Source organism: Athene noctua, chromosome 3, assembly GCF_965140245.1.
Source record: "Athene noctua chromosome 3, bAthNoc1.hap1.1, whole genome shotgun sequence".
Taxonomy (NCBI): Eukaryota; Metazoa; Chordata; class Aves; order Strigiformes; family Strigidae; genus Athene; species Athene noctua.
Window position 1 is genome coordinate 66,010,489 of NC_134039.1, and position 20,482 is coordinate 66,030,970.

The 20,482-nt window shown below is 40.9% G+C and overlaps 1 protein-coding gene across 1 annotated transcript in view; it reads right to left on the bottom strand.

Annotated features, from left to right (window-relative positions):
• Window positions 1-20,482, bottom strand: part of MOV10L1 (Mov10 like RNA helicase 1) — a 44,165-nt gene that overhangs the window by 21,587 nt on the left and 2,096 nt on the right. Inside the window, exons 2-8 of the mRNA XM_074901593.1 lie at window positions 11,750-11,934; window positions 7,410-7,566; window positions 6,883-6,995; window positions 5,876-6,066; window positions 3,660-3,800; window positions 2,555-2,796; window positions 2,234-2,426 (exon numbers count right to left, since the gene is read on the bottom strand). Of these exons, the coding sequence (XP_074757694.1) occupies window positions 2,234-2,426; window positions 2,555-2,796; window positions 3,660-3,800; window positions 5,876-6,066; window positions 6,883-6,995; window positions 7,410-7,566; window positions 11,750-11,934 (1,222 nt within the window). The remainder of the gene's footprint in view (window positions 1-2,233; window positions 2,427-2,554; window positions 2,797-3,659; window positions 3,801-5,875; window positions 6,067-6,882; window positions 6,996-7,409; window positions 7,567-11,749; window positions 11,935-20,482) is intronic.

Consider the following 20,482-nt stretch of genomic DNA (forward strand, 5'->3'; position numbering starts at 1 on the left):
GAATTAATACTTCTGTCAAGAAATATCTTAGAATTACTGCTAGTGAAAAAGATTAGCCAAACATTTCTAGAAGAACCTGTAGCATATCCTTTCACTGTTCTTAGCAACAGCTTTCCTCCACCTTTCTTAAGGCTTCTCAGAACTGAACCCTAACTGTAAACATATCGTGGAGAAAGTAGGAAAGATCCTTTATTTCTGAAAAATGCACTTTATATGTGTAAATGGTGCTTGAGGAGTAATTAAAAAAACAAAAAGGAAAAGTTCCTTAGAAACCAGTCTGAAGAAACTGAAGACAAAAGATCTAACAGACACCATCCGCTCTGAAATCCCTTAAGGAACTCATCCTAGCACTACCCAGAGCCCAATTCTCTCCTCAGCACTAACTACAGAGCCCAACACTTATCATGTGCCTGAAAAAAATGCATCCCAGAAGGATTCCAGCTTACTACTTTTTTGGCAGGAGTACCACTTTTTCATGTCAACTATCATTATCTTCTCAGATTAAAGCTATAACCTGATTTTCTCTGATACATGAAGTCTGTGCAGACACTGAACTGTCCAGATTTATGGTCTAAATTGCAGTCTCTATGGTCTCTTTAAGTGGCCAGCAAGCACTTGTTACCTTCATGCTGCAACCTCTTATGGAATTTTGTGTGGATCGTTCTGTATTATTAGAAGATTCTCAGACTTTGTGGCATTTAGATCTACAGTGAAATCTAAATTGTTCTTTCTACCCATCTTTTACCACAAAGGCAGGCCATGCCTGCAGCTTATCTTTCAAACTGCAGCTAAATCATCCTAAGAAAATTTCTATCCCTTGTCTCACTATTTGAAATTGTTAACAGAAGTAGTGTGAAAGTTAATGCAGTGTTACTTTGATGAATGAAACCATTTGACTTTTTTTCGGCTGTCCAATTTTTAAATTATAATCATAAGAATCAATGGTAGTGGTACACATTTGTAGAGCTACAGCTGGAAGTAACTGGAAAGTACATGAAAATAAGTTTTCCATCATTCTGAAAGAGTTCACACAAAGCCACTTTTCATTCTTAACTAAATTCACAAAATATTTTCTAAAGTATTTTTGTTTTTCAAGAGTTTTCTAAGATCTGCAAAACACTTCCTCTATAAATTACACCTTTAAGGAAGAACACTCTTTTCTTTTTTATTTCAGCATACATAACCTGCACTGAATATCACACAACAGGGAAGTTTGAGATCAAGTCATGTAGCAACATGAATATGATGTCACGGTACTCAGACTGGAAGAAACATATCAGACATAACACAAAAATTCCCAGGAAATCTGCATTAGCTCTAGTGCTCATGGAGCAATGGGTTTCCTGAAAAGAATATAACCAGCTGTAGGCATTATCTTCACCTTACTATGCTTTTTTAAGATAAATTACCTTAAAATTTCTTCGTTTACTACTACCGTTTTCTTTCAACAAAAATCGGAATCAAGCATTAAAATGCTAACTACTTTCAAGGTCTAATAGAGGTTTCCACATCATTTGCTAATATGTACTGGCTTACTTTATTATACACCAGAGAGAATTCTGCCCAGAATAAGGGAACTATTATGAGAATATTAGGAGAATAAGGGACCTATTAAGAGATAAAGAAGTCATTATCCCACTCTACTCAGTGCTTGTCAGGCCACACCGAGAATACTCTGTTCAGTTTTGGTCACCGCTATACAAAAAAGCTGTGGACGGGTTGGAGAGGGTCCAGAGAAGGGCCACAAAGATGGCCAAAGGACTGGGAAGCCTGTCATATGAGAAAAGGCTGAGAGAACTGGGTTTGTTCAGCCTTGAGAAGAGAAGGCTTAGTGAAGACCTTACCATCATGTTCCATCATTTAAAGGGTGGCTACAAAGAGGATGGAGACTCCCTTTTTACAAGGGGTCACACAGAGAAGATGAGGGGTAATGGGTACAAGTTAATCCTGGGGAGATTTCAACTGGACACAGAAGGAGAATTTTTCACAATAAGAGCAATCAGCCACTGGAATAATCTCCCCAGGGAAGTGGTGGATTCCCCAACACTGGACACTTAAGATTCAGCTGGGCAGGGTGCTGGACCATCTTGTCTGGACCATGCTTTTGCCAAGAAAGGCTGGACCAGATGGTCCTTGAGGTCCCTTCCAACCTGGTATTCTATGATTCTATGAAGTCAATTTTTATGACTTGTTTCCATTTTATCAGTCAGAACCAATGAAAATAAATACTTACACAGCTGTGCATATGATCACTATAAATGTTTTTCCACCTGGTGGTATGACAATTGCTTCAGTAATACTGACATGCTTTATTGGTTGTTCCACATGGTTTTGCTCATTTTCTCCACTATGCAGATTTTCATCTTTCAGAAGTGAAAAGTTTTCTTTTGTCCTTGATAAATTTGTATCTTGAGAATTAATTTCTTCTGTAGTAAACAGATTACAATAAATTCTGTTACCACAATTGCTATAGCTAGCATAGGCAAGTCTTCTCAAATGTAGAGGTTTTCTGAAAGTTAACACTCAGTATTCAAATGTTAACACTTCACTGTACCTGGAATGACTCCATTCTTCATAATGGATGTGTTATTCAATGACTCATATGTTGTTCCTCCACGGTTGTTATATGAATTAATTGCAGCTTTTGAAACATCTTCTTGATTTATTGGAAAAGATGACAGATACACTTCTGGACTGATCTCACATTTCTGAGGAATCTGAAAACTGAATTGCTTGTCTTTCACCCATCCAGCTAATCTGCAGCTGATTAAGGACTGTGGTACACTCCCTTTATTCCTAGAAGTAGTTATGTAAATAATTACATAATTAAATGCATAGTTAATGTTCTTGAGAAGCTCAATTTTACCTGGAGTCAAATACAACTGTCTGTAGCAGGTTAGTTTGCCATTATTTCATAACTGCTGTCAGAAAGAAATTGCACTGCTGCTTCTAACTCATGAGGACTAGAACCTCTGCTAAATGTTAATATTTCTAGGTCATATCAACTACCATATGAAACACACAGAAACACTGTGTATAAAAAAAGCTATGGTAACTTAAAATTTATGATTGGGTAACTAACTCTTAGGAAAGAGCTCATAGCAACAAATGAGAGGGTATTCGGTTGTGACTTCATCTGAGCCTCTATGCCCAGATGTGAAAAACCCCAACCAAACCAGAAAACAAGAGAAAAACACCAAATGAAAGCCCCCCTCAAGGATACAGTGACATATTTTTTTAACCCAGATGCTGGAGAACTAACAAAGAAAAAAAACAATTAAGAAAAAAAAATCTGGTCTGCTTTTAACACATGAGTATGCAACAGTCCTCTTGTTCTAAAATTTGAAGATGGCAGCATATCTGCAGTTTAAATTAAACACACAAGTAAAAGCATTTACTTTAATCCTCACTCCAGATTTTAAAACTGAAAAAGACTGTGAGTCTCAAAACACTATCTGCAAGATATATGCTCAATAAAAAGACTGTCCTAAAGACATCAAATTCAGTATGAAATTCTCTTTAATTCCATAGTATTTGGGGGTTACTTGAAGACCATGAACCACAAGGCTCAACTGTGAGAATTTCCTGTGTTAAAGACAGGTTTACAGACAATGGACTGATGGAAAGTGAGAAAACTTAGAACAATCAGAAAGGCTTACTCTATCCAAATGATCATTCTGTTAGATTCCCCCTGCTTCAGAGTTCCAAAATCAGTCATTCTTGATACTTCCAACCCTCCTTTGTCTCTCATTAAGTTTTCATAAGGCTCATCCAAATTGACTCCATTAGAGTGAGATTGTCTGTAAAAATAATTTTAGCTAGTGATTTTGAAACACAGATGGACTCAGCAAATATGTGTTATTCAGCGTTAAGAATCACTATACCACCACATAGTCACAGCATTGAGAAAGCAACAGGTGAGAGGGTTCACTTTTTCCTTAGTTACTTATACTTCCAATGAGACTACCTTTACTATTTAAGCAGCAAATTAAAAACAACGAGCCTTTTGTCAGCAGCACAATAAACTAGCATAAAACTTTGGATACAAGGTTAAAATGGTAAAGGAGCTAGCTAATCTTTGCTGAATCAAATGGTGACTGGAACTGGATCTCTTTGGCAGCTGAACCAAGACACCACAAAAAGCAGCTCCTTAGTGAGTCCTGGGTTAGCACTGGAGCTCAAGAGGTAAAATGACTACACTGGAAGCATTTCAATACGTACCCCAAGCTCTTAGGTTTTCTGCTTGCTGCTACAATCTGAAAGCAGCAAACAAGAAACTGAAAAACACTGAAACCCAAGAAGCACTCTTAAAAACCATTATCACACATACTACTGATGAAAAATCCCTAGGAAATTGAAGTCACATGATCTTCCATGTCTGAGACAGTGACCATAACTCTAACCTCTCAGTCTCAGCTGCCTGGAGAAACCATCAAAAAACCTGTTTCTATTCCATAATTAAGAAACTATTTAGTTAGATAAATCAGCACTAAAATCACATGGAAATTTTTCAAATAATTTTGCCAATATTTAAATACCCTAAGTATTCCTTAGTTATCTAATACAATAAAGTAGAAAATGACTGCATCTGTTCTTTATTAGCTATACCAATTTACTCGCGAAGTCCACTAGATGTCTCCCATTGCAGCTTAAGCTACCTCAATTTTTTTATATGGCAGGAAATACACCAAAACTGAGAAAACAACCCTAGGCTCTACTTTAATAACTTGGCTTTCACAAGGATTTTTTGTATAAAATCAAAATAACCTAAAAATAGGTCTAACTGAAAACATAAGCAAATTGTACTGTTGAGCAAGGAGATACAAACACTTCAAGCTCCATCTAGATACAGTTTAAATCTATTACGTCCATTACTTCCAGTGAAAACAAATAGTTTCTTCTATTCTTCATAGTTCTTTTGAAGATACATGTACTGTTGTATTTCCTAGAGATTGAACAAGGCAAGTTCTCCCAAAGACTATGTTTGAGAGGTATCTGAACATTCGTTTTGCTTTCCTTTGGACTTTCCAGTTGGTTGACAGCTTATTTTTGACTTACAAAATCAGATTCTGTAATCCTACCAAGGCCTTGTTAGCACTGAGAGTGACATATATACATCTGGGCAGTATTTATTTCTGTTTTTCACAGGACAGACACTTGAACTCAAAAAATCAAATTCCAGACCTTTGCTGAACTTCTACTGACTAGCTGTTGCCCATTCTACATGTGTAGTTGATTATTTCACAAAATTTTGCTTTTTCTCCATACTGAACATTATCTACTTTTTTCAACTTTTTATGCAACCTGTCTAGATTCTTCTTACATCACATGTGTCATCTGATGTACCTGCAGAACCTCCCAGTTTGATTATTTGCAAGCCTAATGAATCTATTATAGAGATCATTAAGCTATTCCATTTAGGACAGATATTTGAAGAATCACTACAACTTCAGCAAAATTGATTAAAGAAACATCCATTTTATGTCAGTTTTGCTGAGAATGGTTTTCAAATTGTAAAGTCCTCACTAGAAGAGCACAGAATAGAGGAAACATGAGGTAAGAGCATGAGCTTGGCATTTTTCTAACAAAACCATGCAAAATTCCTTCCTTGGCTAGCAATATCCCTGAGCTCAGCTCCTACTAGTTTTACTTCTGTAGTAAGCATAGATATCCTCACCTTCTGGAAAGGAAGGTGAAAAAGCAAGGACTAAAATATACCACACTCTGATCTTCCTAATGATCTATCATGCCTTCTAGTCAACTAGTGAAGAATCCACAATACTTCTCGCTTTATAAATCCAACAAAATTTAAGATGTGAAATTACAATTCATCTCTAGTAGTTAAGTAGAAAGTGAATGAAAGAATGAATATTACCTATCCAGGCTGACTGGCACCAAGCAGAGAGCTCTCCAAATATAACATGACTGACTGCTCTCCACCACAACTGTGTTGACTAGATCATGTCTATGAGGTGAATAGCCATCAGGAAGTCTCAATGAATCCAAAGTGAAAAATATACTGTCATCTACTGTACCACTTCTTCCACAGATGCTGGAAATGCGAACCTGTAACAGTTTGTTATTCAGTGTTACTTGATATTATCTGCTTAAGGTAACAGGCATACTACCACTGCGTAACTTTTTCCTGCAACAGCCATTTTAGCATTAACAGAGCTGCATTCTGAGGTTTGTTATTCATACAGCTCTAACCTAGAATCTCTGTGCTTGTGTTTCTTTACATTTTTAAATCTAAAGACAAGTACTTTAGATAAGTATTAGGTTCCACCTAAGTGCATACTACAGTACACATGTTACCTGTCTTGTGACTTAGCAACTTACCGAATTTATACTTCAATACTAGCAGCCACAAGAGAAGAAATTTTTTTCTTATACTTGACATGCAGGTAGTGTTCAATATATACAGTTAAAGCAAATAACAATAAAACATAAACCTAATATACGTATCCCTAGATGGAACAAGTATTTTCATTAAAATAGAAAAGGGGGAATGGTTATTTTTAAGTCAAAACACTTGGATAAATTAAAGTTAACATAACATATTCCAGTCATTACTTCTTTAAAAAAGTTTGAAAATCCACACATCCTCATTGCAACCAATGTAACTGAAGCAACAATAAGCATCCAAATCAACAATTGATAGCCAGGAAATAAGTTTCTTCTAATTCTAACCAAAACATGTATGCTTTTTCGAAAAGCTTTGTTATTTTAGAAATAATCCTCTAATGGATGAGTTGATACATTTTATCTTTTAATTAAAGATGCGTTATAGAAAATCTACCAATATTAGCAACTTAAAGCCACCTACAAAATCCCCCTTCACACAAAATTCCTCTTGACAAAAACAACGTGCAGAACATTTACCTTGTCTACTCGCTTATATCTCAAAGGCTTTACAGCAACTGCTTCACTGTTCCATGTTGTTGGGTTAATAAAATATTTTGCTTGCACCCAGTCACCTTCACAAGGTTTGAAACCTATGTAAAGCAGAACATTTGTCAAGTTTAATTGCTACTGATAACATTTGTGTTACTCCCATACAGAACTAGTTTCAGTTAAATAAAATGACCAGCTAGAACACTGCGTTATTTAGATCCATCAAGTTCAAACTTCTCTTTGCAATTCTTCCCCCAGTAGGTTATGACAAACTACGTAAGAGATGCTAGTGGAAAACTACACATGCTTACATGAAATTCATGCTTACATGAAATTCAAGCAAGTTACACTCTGTGAGAATGAACAAGTAGCTTTCTTCACCCAAATGCCTGTTTTTTTCCACTACATACACTGTATTAGAACTTATATGGGATGTTGACTGCAAGTTTATCAGAAGATATTTCTATTGCACATATAAAACGTTACGAAAAAGCAAAAAGAAAGCCCCTACACACCGTCACAGACATCTTCCATTGCAAAAAAAGTATTCTGATTAATATAACCACCATCCGTAGAGAGAGAGGTAATATTGCCAATTAATATTTTCATATTTAGTTCAGAAGCATCACAAGCAGAATTGGAGTCTTCCCACGTTTTCTGGACAGCATCTACCTGTTAATACAAAAAACCCCCAACATTCAAACAGATGATACTCACAATTATATGTTAAACATATATTCCTACAATAAATATCAGTTTCGACTGCTTATGGAAATCAAACTCCTTATTAGACAATTCTATATTCACTGTATATGAACTTGTTCATTTTTGTACACAAAAACCATGCGTAGCAAACAGTAAGTTACTTCTTTTAAGTCTGCTGTATGCTGCAACACTGACAACTACTGTAATTACATGTTGATTTGTTCAATCTTTCTCATGCTTCCCATGCTTTAGATCGACCTCGGAGTTGTCTTTATCTTGAAAAGAGGGACCCTCCCCAGCAATCTGATTGTATACAAGTAAATCTAGAACATCACTATTTCAGAAAGCAGAAAAATATTTTCAAGATGTTATTTATAAACACCGTATGTATTTCAGACTGCCCCTCAGTTATTCTTTAATAATTTGACTAAAAAACCCTAAAGAGCTGCTTCTTACAGACTCTCCATATCACCACCTCAAGTGTAACTTCGCTTGTTTAAGCAGCTCTCTGCAGAACACAACCTACAAACTGTCAATGTGCAGGAACCATTTTTCCACCACTGCTATGTTGGGGTAAGATATAGCATCTCTGGTCTTAATTACTAGAGCTCCTAGAACGGCAAGTGCTTTTTCTTGGTGCCAAAGGGCCACCACCATCGCAGGTTCGTAAGTCTCCACTCTGCAGTTCAAACACTTGCTCTTCAGAGCTTCCCCGCTCTCTAGAAGGACTGTCAGGGCCTGTAACAATGCCACTATTGCTGGACAGAAGCACGTGTGACCATTGAGCAAGAACTGCTGACTCCAAACGGTATGTAGAGAAACTATACTGTGCAATAAAGCAGGAGAAAAAGATCCAAAATTCTTGTCTTGTGAAGCTTATGAGGATAAGGTTGTATTGTGCATGAAGAAAGTGTGCAAGGTTATCTCTGCAGTGATTAAACAACTAAAATGCATGAAATGCCCATGGACAACTTTTTCCATGAACTGTAGTGTAAATGTACAAGTCAGATGATTAAATTAACACCTTATTTCAGAAAGCTAAGTATTTGTAAATTCACAACCAGAATAAAGAAACAGAGTGGAAAACTAGTGTAATGCAGACAAGAGCATAACTAAAAAGCCACAACTGGATAGAAGAGGAAAAAAAAAATAGCTGTAGTGTTTTTACTTCAACACAAATATTAGAAACTCTGAAAAGTATTTTCTTCATGTATAACATGAAAAATTAATACACTGACAAAAGTATCTGTACAGTGCCATCCTTCTCTTATAGATCAGCATTTGTGCACAGATGGAAAACAATCCTCCTACAGTCACACTATTCAAAATATCATGAAGAATTTTACACTTGTTAAATGCTATTTCTACTCATGTGGTGCACTTCTTGAAGACACAATTTTCACAAAGAACTTCCCTCAGACATTACAGAGTAAACCACAAATCAAGTTAGTCTTCTAGTATTTTTATTTTCTGTCTACTCATACTTGAGAAGTCACATTTCTAGTCAACTTTCATTTTATCAGGCACAGTTCAGTTACTGCCAATTCAACCCTTAAAGGAAAAAAAAATTCAGAGGTATGCTCTTAATTTTAAGATCAATTTGAGCCTCTAGGGAGTTATGTGCAACTATCAGACAGAAAACTTGTCTTCCCCATTAGCCTGGTACACATCTCATGGACTATTATCATGTTTAGATGAAAAGCATATTTATTATTGACAAACAACGATTAAAAAAAGGCTTTCAGCAGGCATTCAGCATTTTCGCATTGGTTTCCTATTTATAGGTTAATGAGATAAAGAGCTTTCCCTGAGATTAACAGCTATAGTGGCTGATGAAGTTGGAGCTTTGAATCCTAGGCAGATTTTTGAGGCCAAAAAGTTGAGAAATAAACCAAAGTAACTTTCTAGGCTAACACCTGTACTAATGTGTTTTACAGGAGGCAACTCTTTCTCATGGCAAAGACAAACCTTCACTTCTCCTTCATTCACATAGTCATACTCAAAGAAAGACCGTTAATTGCAGTGAGGGTAACTGTACTGGACTAAACTGTTTGTGTGGTCACTCACAACGCAGCCCACAATGGTATCTGGTCATCCTTTACAGAGACTCCACTGGCCTTAAGTGCAGCTCTTCAAAACCTAAGTATCACCAACAGGCAGTGTTACAGTTTCTATCATACTTCCAGTTATAGATGTGTATGTGAGCTTTATGTACATACAACACATGCCCTCCAAAACATGCACCCTTCTCCCAGTCTTAATTAGATGTTTTATGCAGCAATGAGACTCCAGCAGTTACATATCCTGCACACCACAGATACACTGTAGACACCTCTGCACATGTACATGACCCCTTGGATTTTCAAGTGTTCAATAGTTTATTGAGTTAGCCTGACCTTCAGACATCTGAAAAATTAAAACATACGGATGAAATTCTCAAATTCTGGGGCGAATAGGGATCAAGAAAGAGTACACCATGCAACCCTGCTTTCCATAGACATGTCAATGCCTCTGCTGATATACAGGGCCTTAGTTAAAAGCCATGAAAGTCTTTCCCAAAGAGTGCACAGAAAATCTAGTGAAGCCTCAACTGCTCGTTTATCATCATGAGAAGAACCATGACTACAGAAAAGAAAGATAAATAAGAAGTAATTCCATGGTGACAGACGAAAGTATTTTTAAAGGTATGCCTCTAATTAGCATTAGTATGAACAGGTTCAGGACTGGTCAACAGACTAATTCTGAAAAGTGTCCAGTACGTTACCACAGAGATATTAGCAGCTTCAGTTATTAACTGTGATTCACTCTATTAATATATATGCCACTTGGTATCAACAGAATTACTGAATGTGTCAAAATAGTAGACTCACTTCCCTGTGACAGCTGGTTGTGTCTGGACACTGCTGGCAACTGGCTAAAATGTCTCTTAAGTACCAAAATCAGGATGGTGCATAAAAGAAAGGCATGAGGAATTAAAAACACTGTATACTAGTGAATGCAGGATTTTGACCTCCTTTCCCCAGTTTATGTATCATTTGCTAATTTAACACAGTAATGACAAATTCTTCAATCTGGTAAATTACGCTCTTATTAAACCTGCGTATCAGAACTTTACTACTAAGATTACTAGAAACATTAGAATACTTCAGCTAATCATTAGCTTCTTATTATCTGAAACATGGCCTCTGAAGCCACCATGGTTGTGGATTACATTCTTTAGAGACAGTATGAGCTGATAAAATGCTTAATCATAAAACACCCCTTTACTAGACAACTCAAGTTAACTTCCAAACTAGTTACACTGTGATTTCCTCTGTACAAGCAGCTTAAGCTTTGGCTCACACTTTTGGTTAGGGTGAGTTTACTACATGAAGTACACCAGTCGAGTGCTGTACTTAAAGTGTAATGAAGCTAAACCAAGCAGATACAAGCCAAGAAGATGGGTTCTCTACTACACAGTTATCAGCTGCTTCTGCACTGCTGCCAGTCTTTGAAGCACCAGTCACATTTACATAATATCTAAATGGAGAAGGGCCACTTGACTCAGCCTCCTCACTAGATTATCACAGGCACTTGAGAGTTGACCCCATATGATTATAAAATTAAAGTTATGACAATGTATAATCAAGCTTGAAGTAGGTTTGCAAATGAAGTCTTAAGCAAGAAAGCTACTGAAATATCCATTTTTATAACTTGACATTAAGCTGTGATTTTTTACAACAGGAAGTTCTGAAATTTATGTTCTTATCCTTTTCTGTGCAAAAAAAGTAAAACTTGGAGCCCCTGTTTTTATTTTCTTATCCATTCATATAAGCAACATAAAACTGACTTTGAAGCTTTGAAGAAGTTAATACACAGAGATTTGAAAAAGATATGATTAAACAAATTCTGATGAAATGATTTCAACCAACAATTTCATATTGAATACATGTAGACCTATATTCAGAGAATCATTATTAAAGGAAGAACATTTAAAGAAGATCGAATAAACTATAATAAAAAACCAAAACAATTTAGCCCCACTAGATGAAGGGTTAGCAATTTATCGTTTTTTTTCAAATTCAGGAGGCTAAAACTATAGTAACCTCCAAAAGAAAGTCTCAAGGGATTTACAGAGAAAGTGAGACTCCTATTTATCTTCACTTCTTACCTTAATAGCCCTCAAACCACCCGATGTTTTATCCTCTTCAACAGTTGCAGTAACTCCCTGTCCAACAGTCAACAGCATATCTTTTCTAACAGCATCCTTTGTGAAGATTATTACATCATCTATCATCCCGTAATCATGGCAAAGTCTTGTCACTACTCCTTGTACTATTTTTAATTCTTGATCACCTGTATTCAGAGGAAAAGTGTAAGATCAAAGATTAAGATAAGATCAAATCACTTGTTTATAAGAACTATGCAACAAGTAATGAATGCAATCAAAACTGCTATTCCTTCTATGAAAATGAAATTCTCTTGTTCAACTAAAAATACAGTAGCCAACTAATTAGTTTCACATTTAAATCTTGAAGTCTTATGGCAAGTTATGCTTTCAACCAATTAAAAAAGCTAGTTAAATACAAACTACATATTAAACCAACATTCTTTAAGCTGCATGAAAAAAAATAAAATCATAGAATACCTTGAGTTGGAAGGGACCCATAAGGATCATCAAGTCCAACTACCAGCTCCTCCCAGGACTACCTGAAACTGAATCATATGACTAAGAGCGTCAACCAGACACTCAAACTCTGACAGGCTTGGTGCCGTGACCACTTCCTGGGGAGCCTGTTGCAGTGACTGACTGTCCTGGTTCAGCTAGGATAGGGTTAGGTTTTCCCAGCAGAGAGAGAGAGGGGGAAGGGATCTCCAGCCAGGTTATTCATATCATGCTGGTGTCAGGTCCAAGGCCAGAACCTTTTTACCTTGCTCTTTGGCGGGCTCGGTGGCAGGAACCTGTTTCCGTGACCAGTTAGCAGTATTTCTCTGTATATCATTTGTCTTGTTCATTGTTATTGCTGTTTATTAGTTGTTATCATTGCTACTGTTGTTGTTCAGATTGCTTTATCACTCTGTTATATTAAATTTCTTCTTATTTTAGCCCGGGTTTGTGCCTCACTGCCAGCCCGACCGGCTGCGGGTGGGGGAGGGGCAACGGCAACATGCTCTCTGGTCCCGGCAGGGCTTAAACCATTACACTGACCACCCTCCCAGTGAAGAACCTTTTCCTCATGTCCCATCTGAACTTCCCCTGACTCAGCCTGATTCCATTTACTTGTGTCCTATCACTGGTCCCCAAAGAGAAGAGGTGAGCACATCCCTCTCCACTGCCCCCCCTTGAGGAAGTTGTAGACTGTGATGAGGTCACCCCTCAGCCTTCTCTGCTCCCAGCTGAACAAACCAAGTGGCCTCAGTCGCTTCTTGTAAGTCTTGCCCTCAAGACCTTTCACTGTCTTGGTCACCCTCCTCTGGACACACTCGAATAGTTTTATGTTCTTCTTACACCAAGGCACTCAAAACTGCACACAGTACTCGAGATGAGGCCGCACCCGTGCAGCGAAGAGTGGGACAATCACCTCCCTCGACTGTCTAGCTGTGCTGTGCTTGATGCACCCCAGGACACAGTTGGCCCTTTTTGCTGCCAGGGCACACTGTTGACGGATATTCAGCTTGCCATCAACCCAAACCCCTAGATCTCTTTCTGTGGGGCTGCTCTCCAGCCTCTCATGTCTCAATTTGTATGTATAACCATAGAATCATTTACACTGGAAAAGGCCTTTAAGAACATCCAGTTCAACCACAAACCTAACACTGCCAAGTCCCACCAAATCATGTCTCTAAGTACCACATCCACACATCTTTTAAATACCTTCAGGGATGGGGACTCAACCACTTCCCTGGGAAGACTGTTCCAATGCTTGACAAACCTTTCAGTGAAGAAATTCTTCCTAATATCCAATCTAAACCTACCCTAGTGCAACATGAGGCCATTTCCTCTTGTCCTATTGCTTGTTACATTGGAGAAGAGACCGACACCAACCTCACTACAACCTCCTTTCAGGTAGTTGTAGAGAGTGATAAGGCCTCTGCTGACCATCTTTTCTCCAGGCTAAACAACCCCAGCTCCCTCAGCTGCAACTTGTACAACCTGTGCTCCAGACCTGCACCAGCTTCGTTGCCCTTCTCTGGACACGCTCGAGTCATTCAATGTCCTTTTTGTAGTGAGGGGCCCAAAACTGAACACAGGAATCGAGGGGCGGCCTCACCAGTGCCGAGTACAGGGGTCAGATCCCTTCCCTGTCCCTGCTGGCCACGCTACTGCTGACACAAACCAGGATGCCATTGGCCTTCTTGGCCACCTGGGCACACTGCTGGCTCCTGTGCAGCCGGCTGTCAATCAACACCCCCAGGTCCCTCTCTGACTGGCAGCTCTCCAGCCACTCCTCCCCAAGCCTGTAGCGCTGCTGGGAGTTGTTGTGGCCCAAGGGCAGCCCCCGGCATTTGGCCTTATGGAAACTCCCCCAGTTGGCCTCAGCCCATGGCTCTAGCCTGTCCAGGTCTCTCTGCAGAGCCTCTCTACCCTCGAGCAGATCAACACTCCCACCCAACTGGGTGTCATCTGCAAACTGACTGAGGGTGCACTCGATCCCCTCGTCCAGATCATCAATAAAGATGTTAAACAGGAGTGGCCCCAAAACCGAGCCCTGGGGGACACCACTCGTGACCAGCTGCCAACTGGATTTAACTCCGTTCTCCACAACTCTTTGGGCCCGGTCATCCAGTTTTTTACCCAGCAAAGCGTGTGCTCATCCAAGCCACGAGCAGACAGTTTCTCCAGGAGAATGCTGTGGGAAACGGAGTCAAAGGTCTTACTGAAGTCAAGCTAAACAACATCCACAGCCTATCCCTCATCCAATAAGCAGGTCACCCTGTCGTAGGAGATCAGGTCTGTCAGGCAGGACCTGCCTTTCATAAACCCATGCTGACTGGGCCTGAGCATCTGGTTGTCCCACAAGTGTTGTGTGATGGTACTCAGGATGAGCTGCTCCATCAGCTTCCTGGGCACCAAAGTCAAGCTGACAGGCCTGTAATTTCCTGGATCATCCTTCCGATCCTTCTTATAGATGGGCGTCACATTGGTCAATTTCCAATCTGTCAGGACCTCCCCGGTCAGCCAGGACTGCTGGTAAATGATGGAAAGCAGCTTGGTGAGCACCCCAGCCAGCTCCTTCAGCACCCTCGGGTGTATCCCATCTGGTCCCATAGACTTGTGTGTGTCTATGTGATGCAGCAGGTCACTGACTGTCTCCTCCTGGAATGTGGGGGTTTCATTCTCCCAGTTTCTGTCTTCTGGCTGAGGAGGCTGGATTCCCTCAGTCCTCACTACAACTAGTCCTTTTATTAAAGACTGAGGCAAAGAACACATTAATCAGCTCAGCCTTTTCCTCATCACTTGTCACCATGTTTTGTCCCATGTCTAGCAGGGGATGGAGGCTCTCCCTGGTCTTTCTTTTGCTGTTGACATACTTATAGAAACCTTTCTTGTTACCTTTGACTGCTGAAGCCAGATTAATTTCTAGCTGGGCTTTAAACCTCCTGATTTCCACCCTGCATAGCTTCACAGCATCTTTGTAATCATTGAGTGGCTAGCCCCTTATTCCAAAGGCTGTGAACTCTCCTTTTCTCCCTGAGTTGCAGCCAAAGCTCCCTGGTCAGCCAGGGTGGCCTTCTCTAGCAGCAGCTTCTCTTACAGCACCTGGGGACAGCCTGCTTCTGTTCCATTAAGACTTCCTTCTTGAAGAGTGCCCAGCCTTCCTGGACCCCTCTACCCTTCAGGACTGTCCCTCAAGGGATTCTGTCAAGCAGTTGCCTAAACAAGTCAGTCAGCCCTTTGGAAGTCCAGGATGGCAGTTCTGCTGCCCCCTCTCAGACTAGAGAACTCCTATTTCATGATTGCTGTGCCCTTGTGTCCCGATCCAATATCGGGGAGGGTTCTTAAACAATCCCAAAAGCAAGATTAAGACACAAATGTGGTCAGATGCTGCATAACCTTATAAACTTTATTTTCTATAACAACTAATAAGAGCGATAGGACAGAGAAAAAGAAAGGAAAAGGTCGGAATCCCTAAGCAAGAACATGGTAGAGGCTCAACTAGTTACCACCACCACGACAAGGGATCTGGCGATGTTCTGTCGGCCCGATGATGCTCCATGTTCCTGGCTCCAAGTTGGTTCTCCTCTTCAAAGGGATATGCAGTCTGTCCTTTTTATAGTCCCCATCCCCACAGTTTGTCTGCCCATTTCCATGGGGCTCGTTGTTGTAGGTGCCACTCCATGGTCCTCCATGAGCGCATGCCCGGGTGTCCATGGTGGTCGTGCTGGTGAGGGGCTGATCTGTCTCGCCATGGTTTCCCCTCCACCCGGCTCACGCGTAGGCGCAGCTCGATGGGTGACTGCTGAGACTCCTGATGTTCTCGTCTAGGGAGGATGTGATTTTTATCGGGGACTATGTGTCTCCTTCAAGATGTACTCCTTTATGCTGAGTCAGGAAGTGGTCATCGTGGAGACAGCGATGTTGAGACATACTAAAAGTCCAAAAAGTTCCTTACACCTTGTTGGCCTCCAACCACTACATTATCCACTAGTCCTTCTCTGTTCACAAAGAGGAGATCCAGCAGGGCACCTTCTCTGGGCAGTTCACTCAACTTCCTGATGCAGCTGGTATCTCCCACACATTCAAGAAATCTCTGGGACTGGTCCTGCTCTGCTGTGTTGTATTTCCAGCAGATGTCTGGGAAGTTAAAGTCTCTCACAAGAACAAGGGCAAGCAATCATGAGATTTCTCCTAAGTGCCTATAGAATATTTCATCCACCTCTCTGTCCTGGTTGGGTGGCCTATAGTAGACTCCTACTACAACATCTGCCCTGTCAGCCTTCCCCCTGATTCTAACACAAAGACACTCCACCCTGTCTTCACTACACTTGTGCTGGAAGCAATCATAACAGTCCCTAACATACAGCACCACCCCATCACCTCTGCTTCCTTGTCTGTCCCTTCTAAAGAGCTTGTAGCCATCAGCTGGCACACTCCAGTCATGGGAGACATCCCACCATGTTTCTGTGATAGCCACTACATTATAATTTTCCTGTTGTATCATGGGTTCAAGCTCCTCCTGTTTGTTACCCATGCTGTGTGCATTAGTATACATGTCTCCAGCACCTTTTCACATTTAGAGGTCCTAAGTCTGGCCTGACCTTTCACAGGTGTTACCATGGTTACTGATCCATCAATATCCCTTGCACCTTTGTTGTGCTTCATGTCTCCATCCCTTGCCTCCACTGGGGTAGCAGGGTGAGGGTCGTCACCGGCACAACAGCCCACAAACTGTGGTAATCTTCCCTGGGGTTTATAACTGGGAGTTCCAGTTTTGTCCCCTTCACCCTTCAAATATAGTTCAAAGCTCTCTCAACGAGTCCAGCTAACTCCTGCCCCAAGATCCTTTCCCCACTCTGGGACAGGTGCATCCCATCTGATGCCAAAAGGTCTGGAATACTGTATACTAACCTGTGATTGAAAAATTCAAAGCCCTGCCAGTAACACCAGTCTCAGAGCCACAAGATTCCTCTGTGGAGCCTTCCTACCCTCAGGCAAATCAACTCTCTTGCCCAACTTGGTGTTATCTGCAAACTTACTGAGGGTGCACTCAATCCCCTCATCCAGATCACTTATAAATATATTAAGCAGACCTGGTGCCAATACTGAGCCCTGGGTAACACCACTTGTGACAGGCCACCAGCTGGATTTAACTCCATCCAACACTATGCTTTGGGCCCAGCCATCCAGCTAATCTTTTATCCAGTGAAGAGTACACCTGTCCACAACATGAGCACTGGTTTCTGCAGGAGAATTCTGTGGGAAATGTGTCAAAGGCCTTACTAAAGTCCAGACAGACAACATCCACAGCCTTTCCTTCATCCATTAAGTGAGTCACCTTGTCACAGAAGGAGACCAGGTGAGTCAAGCAGGATCTGACTTTCATAAACTCATGCGGACTGGGCCTGATCATGTGGTTATCCTGTACTTGCTGTGTGATGACACTCAAGATGATCTGTTCCATAACCTTCCCTGGCACTGAGGTCAGACTGATAGGCCTGTAGCTCCCCAGATCCTCTTGCTGTCTGTTCTTGTAGATGGGCATCATATTTGCTAACCTCCATCAACTGGGACCTCCCTGGTTAGCCAAGACTGCTGATAAGTGATTGAAAGTGGCTTGATGAACACTTCTGTCAGCTCCCTCAGTACTCTTGGGTGGATCCCATAGACTTGCGTATGTCCTCAGTGGTGTAGCAGGTCGCCAACCATTTCTCCTTGGACTACAGTGGCTTTATTCATCTCCCTGTCACTGTCTTCCAGCTCAGGGGTCTGGGTACCCCACCACCAACTGGTCTTACTTTTTTAAAAACTGAGGTGAAGAAGGCATTATGTACCTCAGCCTTTTCCACATCCTTTGTCACTGTTTCCCCCACCACACCAAATAATGGATGGAAATTCTCCTTAGTCTGCCTTTTGTTGCCAATGTAGAGACATTTTTTATTGTCTTTTATGGCAGTCGCCAGATTTAAGTTCTAGATGGGCTTTGGACCTTCTAATTTTCTCCCTGCATAACATCACAATATCCTTGTAGTCCTCCTGAGTTGCCTGCCCCTTCTTCTGAAGGTTATAAACTCTCATTTTTATCCTTAGTTCCACCCAAAGCTCTCTTTCAGCTAGGCCAGGATTACCCCATTCAGGTGCAGAATCCACCACCTAATTACATATAATATGTATCTTGTTGGAAAAATTGAGATAAGAAATACCTGCAAGCTAAACTACTTCTCCCAAGAGGCCAACAACTGCTTTCAAGTTTTTCCAGAGCAAAAGAAAGTACTCAATATTGTTTGTATGGGGAATCCAATACATTTAAGATGTCTATTCTGAAAAGCAGGAAAAGTAAACAAGCTATATAAATTAATCCTTTAATTTTTTTAATATAATATTATAGTTAATACAATTCTGAATTGAGATGTGGTGATGTTTCTACGGAGACCTAGGTGTTTGACATCTTTTGTATTAGAAGTAGTATCAAGTTATATCACACAAACTCACAAAACAGCACTGCACTACAACTTCAAGTTTAAAGTTGGACTGAAGTATGCTAGTTTAGACTTCTAACACATTATTAGCTACACTCAAGATTAAGAACATTAATACAGTAAGTAATCTTTTTTGCTTTCTGTATTCATAAACATTAAAAAGTACTTTTTGCTACATTGAATAAGGCTACTAAAATTGTCTTAAATGTACACTATTTTGGAGCCTTAAAACATCAAAGATAACATCTGCAGTCCAAGAAAAATGAAGTTTTAAAGACAGTAGTACAAGGGAAATCCCAAAGCATCCATCAACCATCACCACAGTGCTCCTCTTACACCTCACTCCTGTTTTGCCAATTATCAGGCCTAGCATAAAGGACACAGCCAGCATAAAGATGAACCAATAACCAAACTGTACTTGATACAAAAGGGTCAGTACATGGGTGAGTGCTGGGGGTACAAACAAGTCAGATTATACATAGTTGACATTGATCCCACTGACTCCAGCAACGACACCGCACGACCAACAATGGGTGCAATAAATAGTGAAATGCAGTCTCCCATAGAAGGGACAGGAGACATCTGAGTCAACAAGCCAAATACATAAGACCAAGGAAGCCACCTTACAGACACTGCCCCTTCCTGCAAGTGGTCCCAGTTTTTATCCCTCAGTGGGACACCTGACCTTTGCTTACTGAATGCAGACACCTGGGGCTCCTTTACCTCATGGCTCTCCCTGCAAGGCCAGCCGCTCCCTGGAAGGAAGCCTAAATGGAAACTCACCCCCCCTTTGTGAAGGGCTGTGGGAATCACCCATATGTCAACCTTAATTTGGGGCTTGGGGTTGAAACCCCAGCATTTCACTCAGCTCCTTGACATGCTCTGTGCTGAGCAGATGACATCAGCTTCAGATCCACAGTCACACTGATCTTCCAAAGACCACAACAGTGAAGAATATGAAGAAACAGCTGAGATGACTGTGGCAGTGTCTGTAGCCGAATACAAGATAAAGATGTCACACTTAGAGATTGTGTGAGGCTGGCCTTGCAGGGAGAGCGGCATGGACCACACCCCTCACACGATCTCTCAGCACAGTTCTCCACATGGGGTCGTCGGTCCTCCCGCACCCAATGTACCGGAGCTTGGCCAATATTTCAATATGGATCACAGTACCTACTGTCTCTTGAGGGGTACAGGTCAGAATACTGCTGCCATTCGTGGTTCTTCCCCAGAACAACCGAACTGCTCCCAGAGGGCCCACCATGAGCAAAGGCAGGATCCCGTTGAGGATCCAGAGGGGGTGCTGTAGGCTGAACAGTTTCTGACTAGTGTGCTTGATAATTCCGCACTCTTCTACAGGGTTTCTGTAACCCTCTCTGTTTGTACAACCTCCATAATTCACTGGTGTCAAGACCATCAATTTTAGTAAGACGTACGCCATCTTTCAATACAGCTTTAAACAACTGTCCTCAAGACAGCCGACATCCGGTATTTTTACTGTGTCAGGTGTCTCGCTTCTGTGTATATTCCCAGGGGCCCCGCTGACGTCAGAATTCTTGATAGCTCTGACACTCCCAAAGAGTCCATTCCCCAAGGTCACCTAGCTGATGCATTTTCTCAAGTACGTCTCTAAAGGGATTTCCTGTTTCACTCAGTAAGAGAGTCACAAGAACATTCTTATAAGCCCGTGTAGCAGTTCTAATGATAGCATTTCTCATAGGCACAGACAATCAAAGCTGCATCAACACATCCACACGGCCTACAT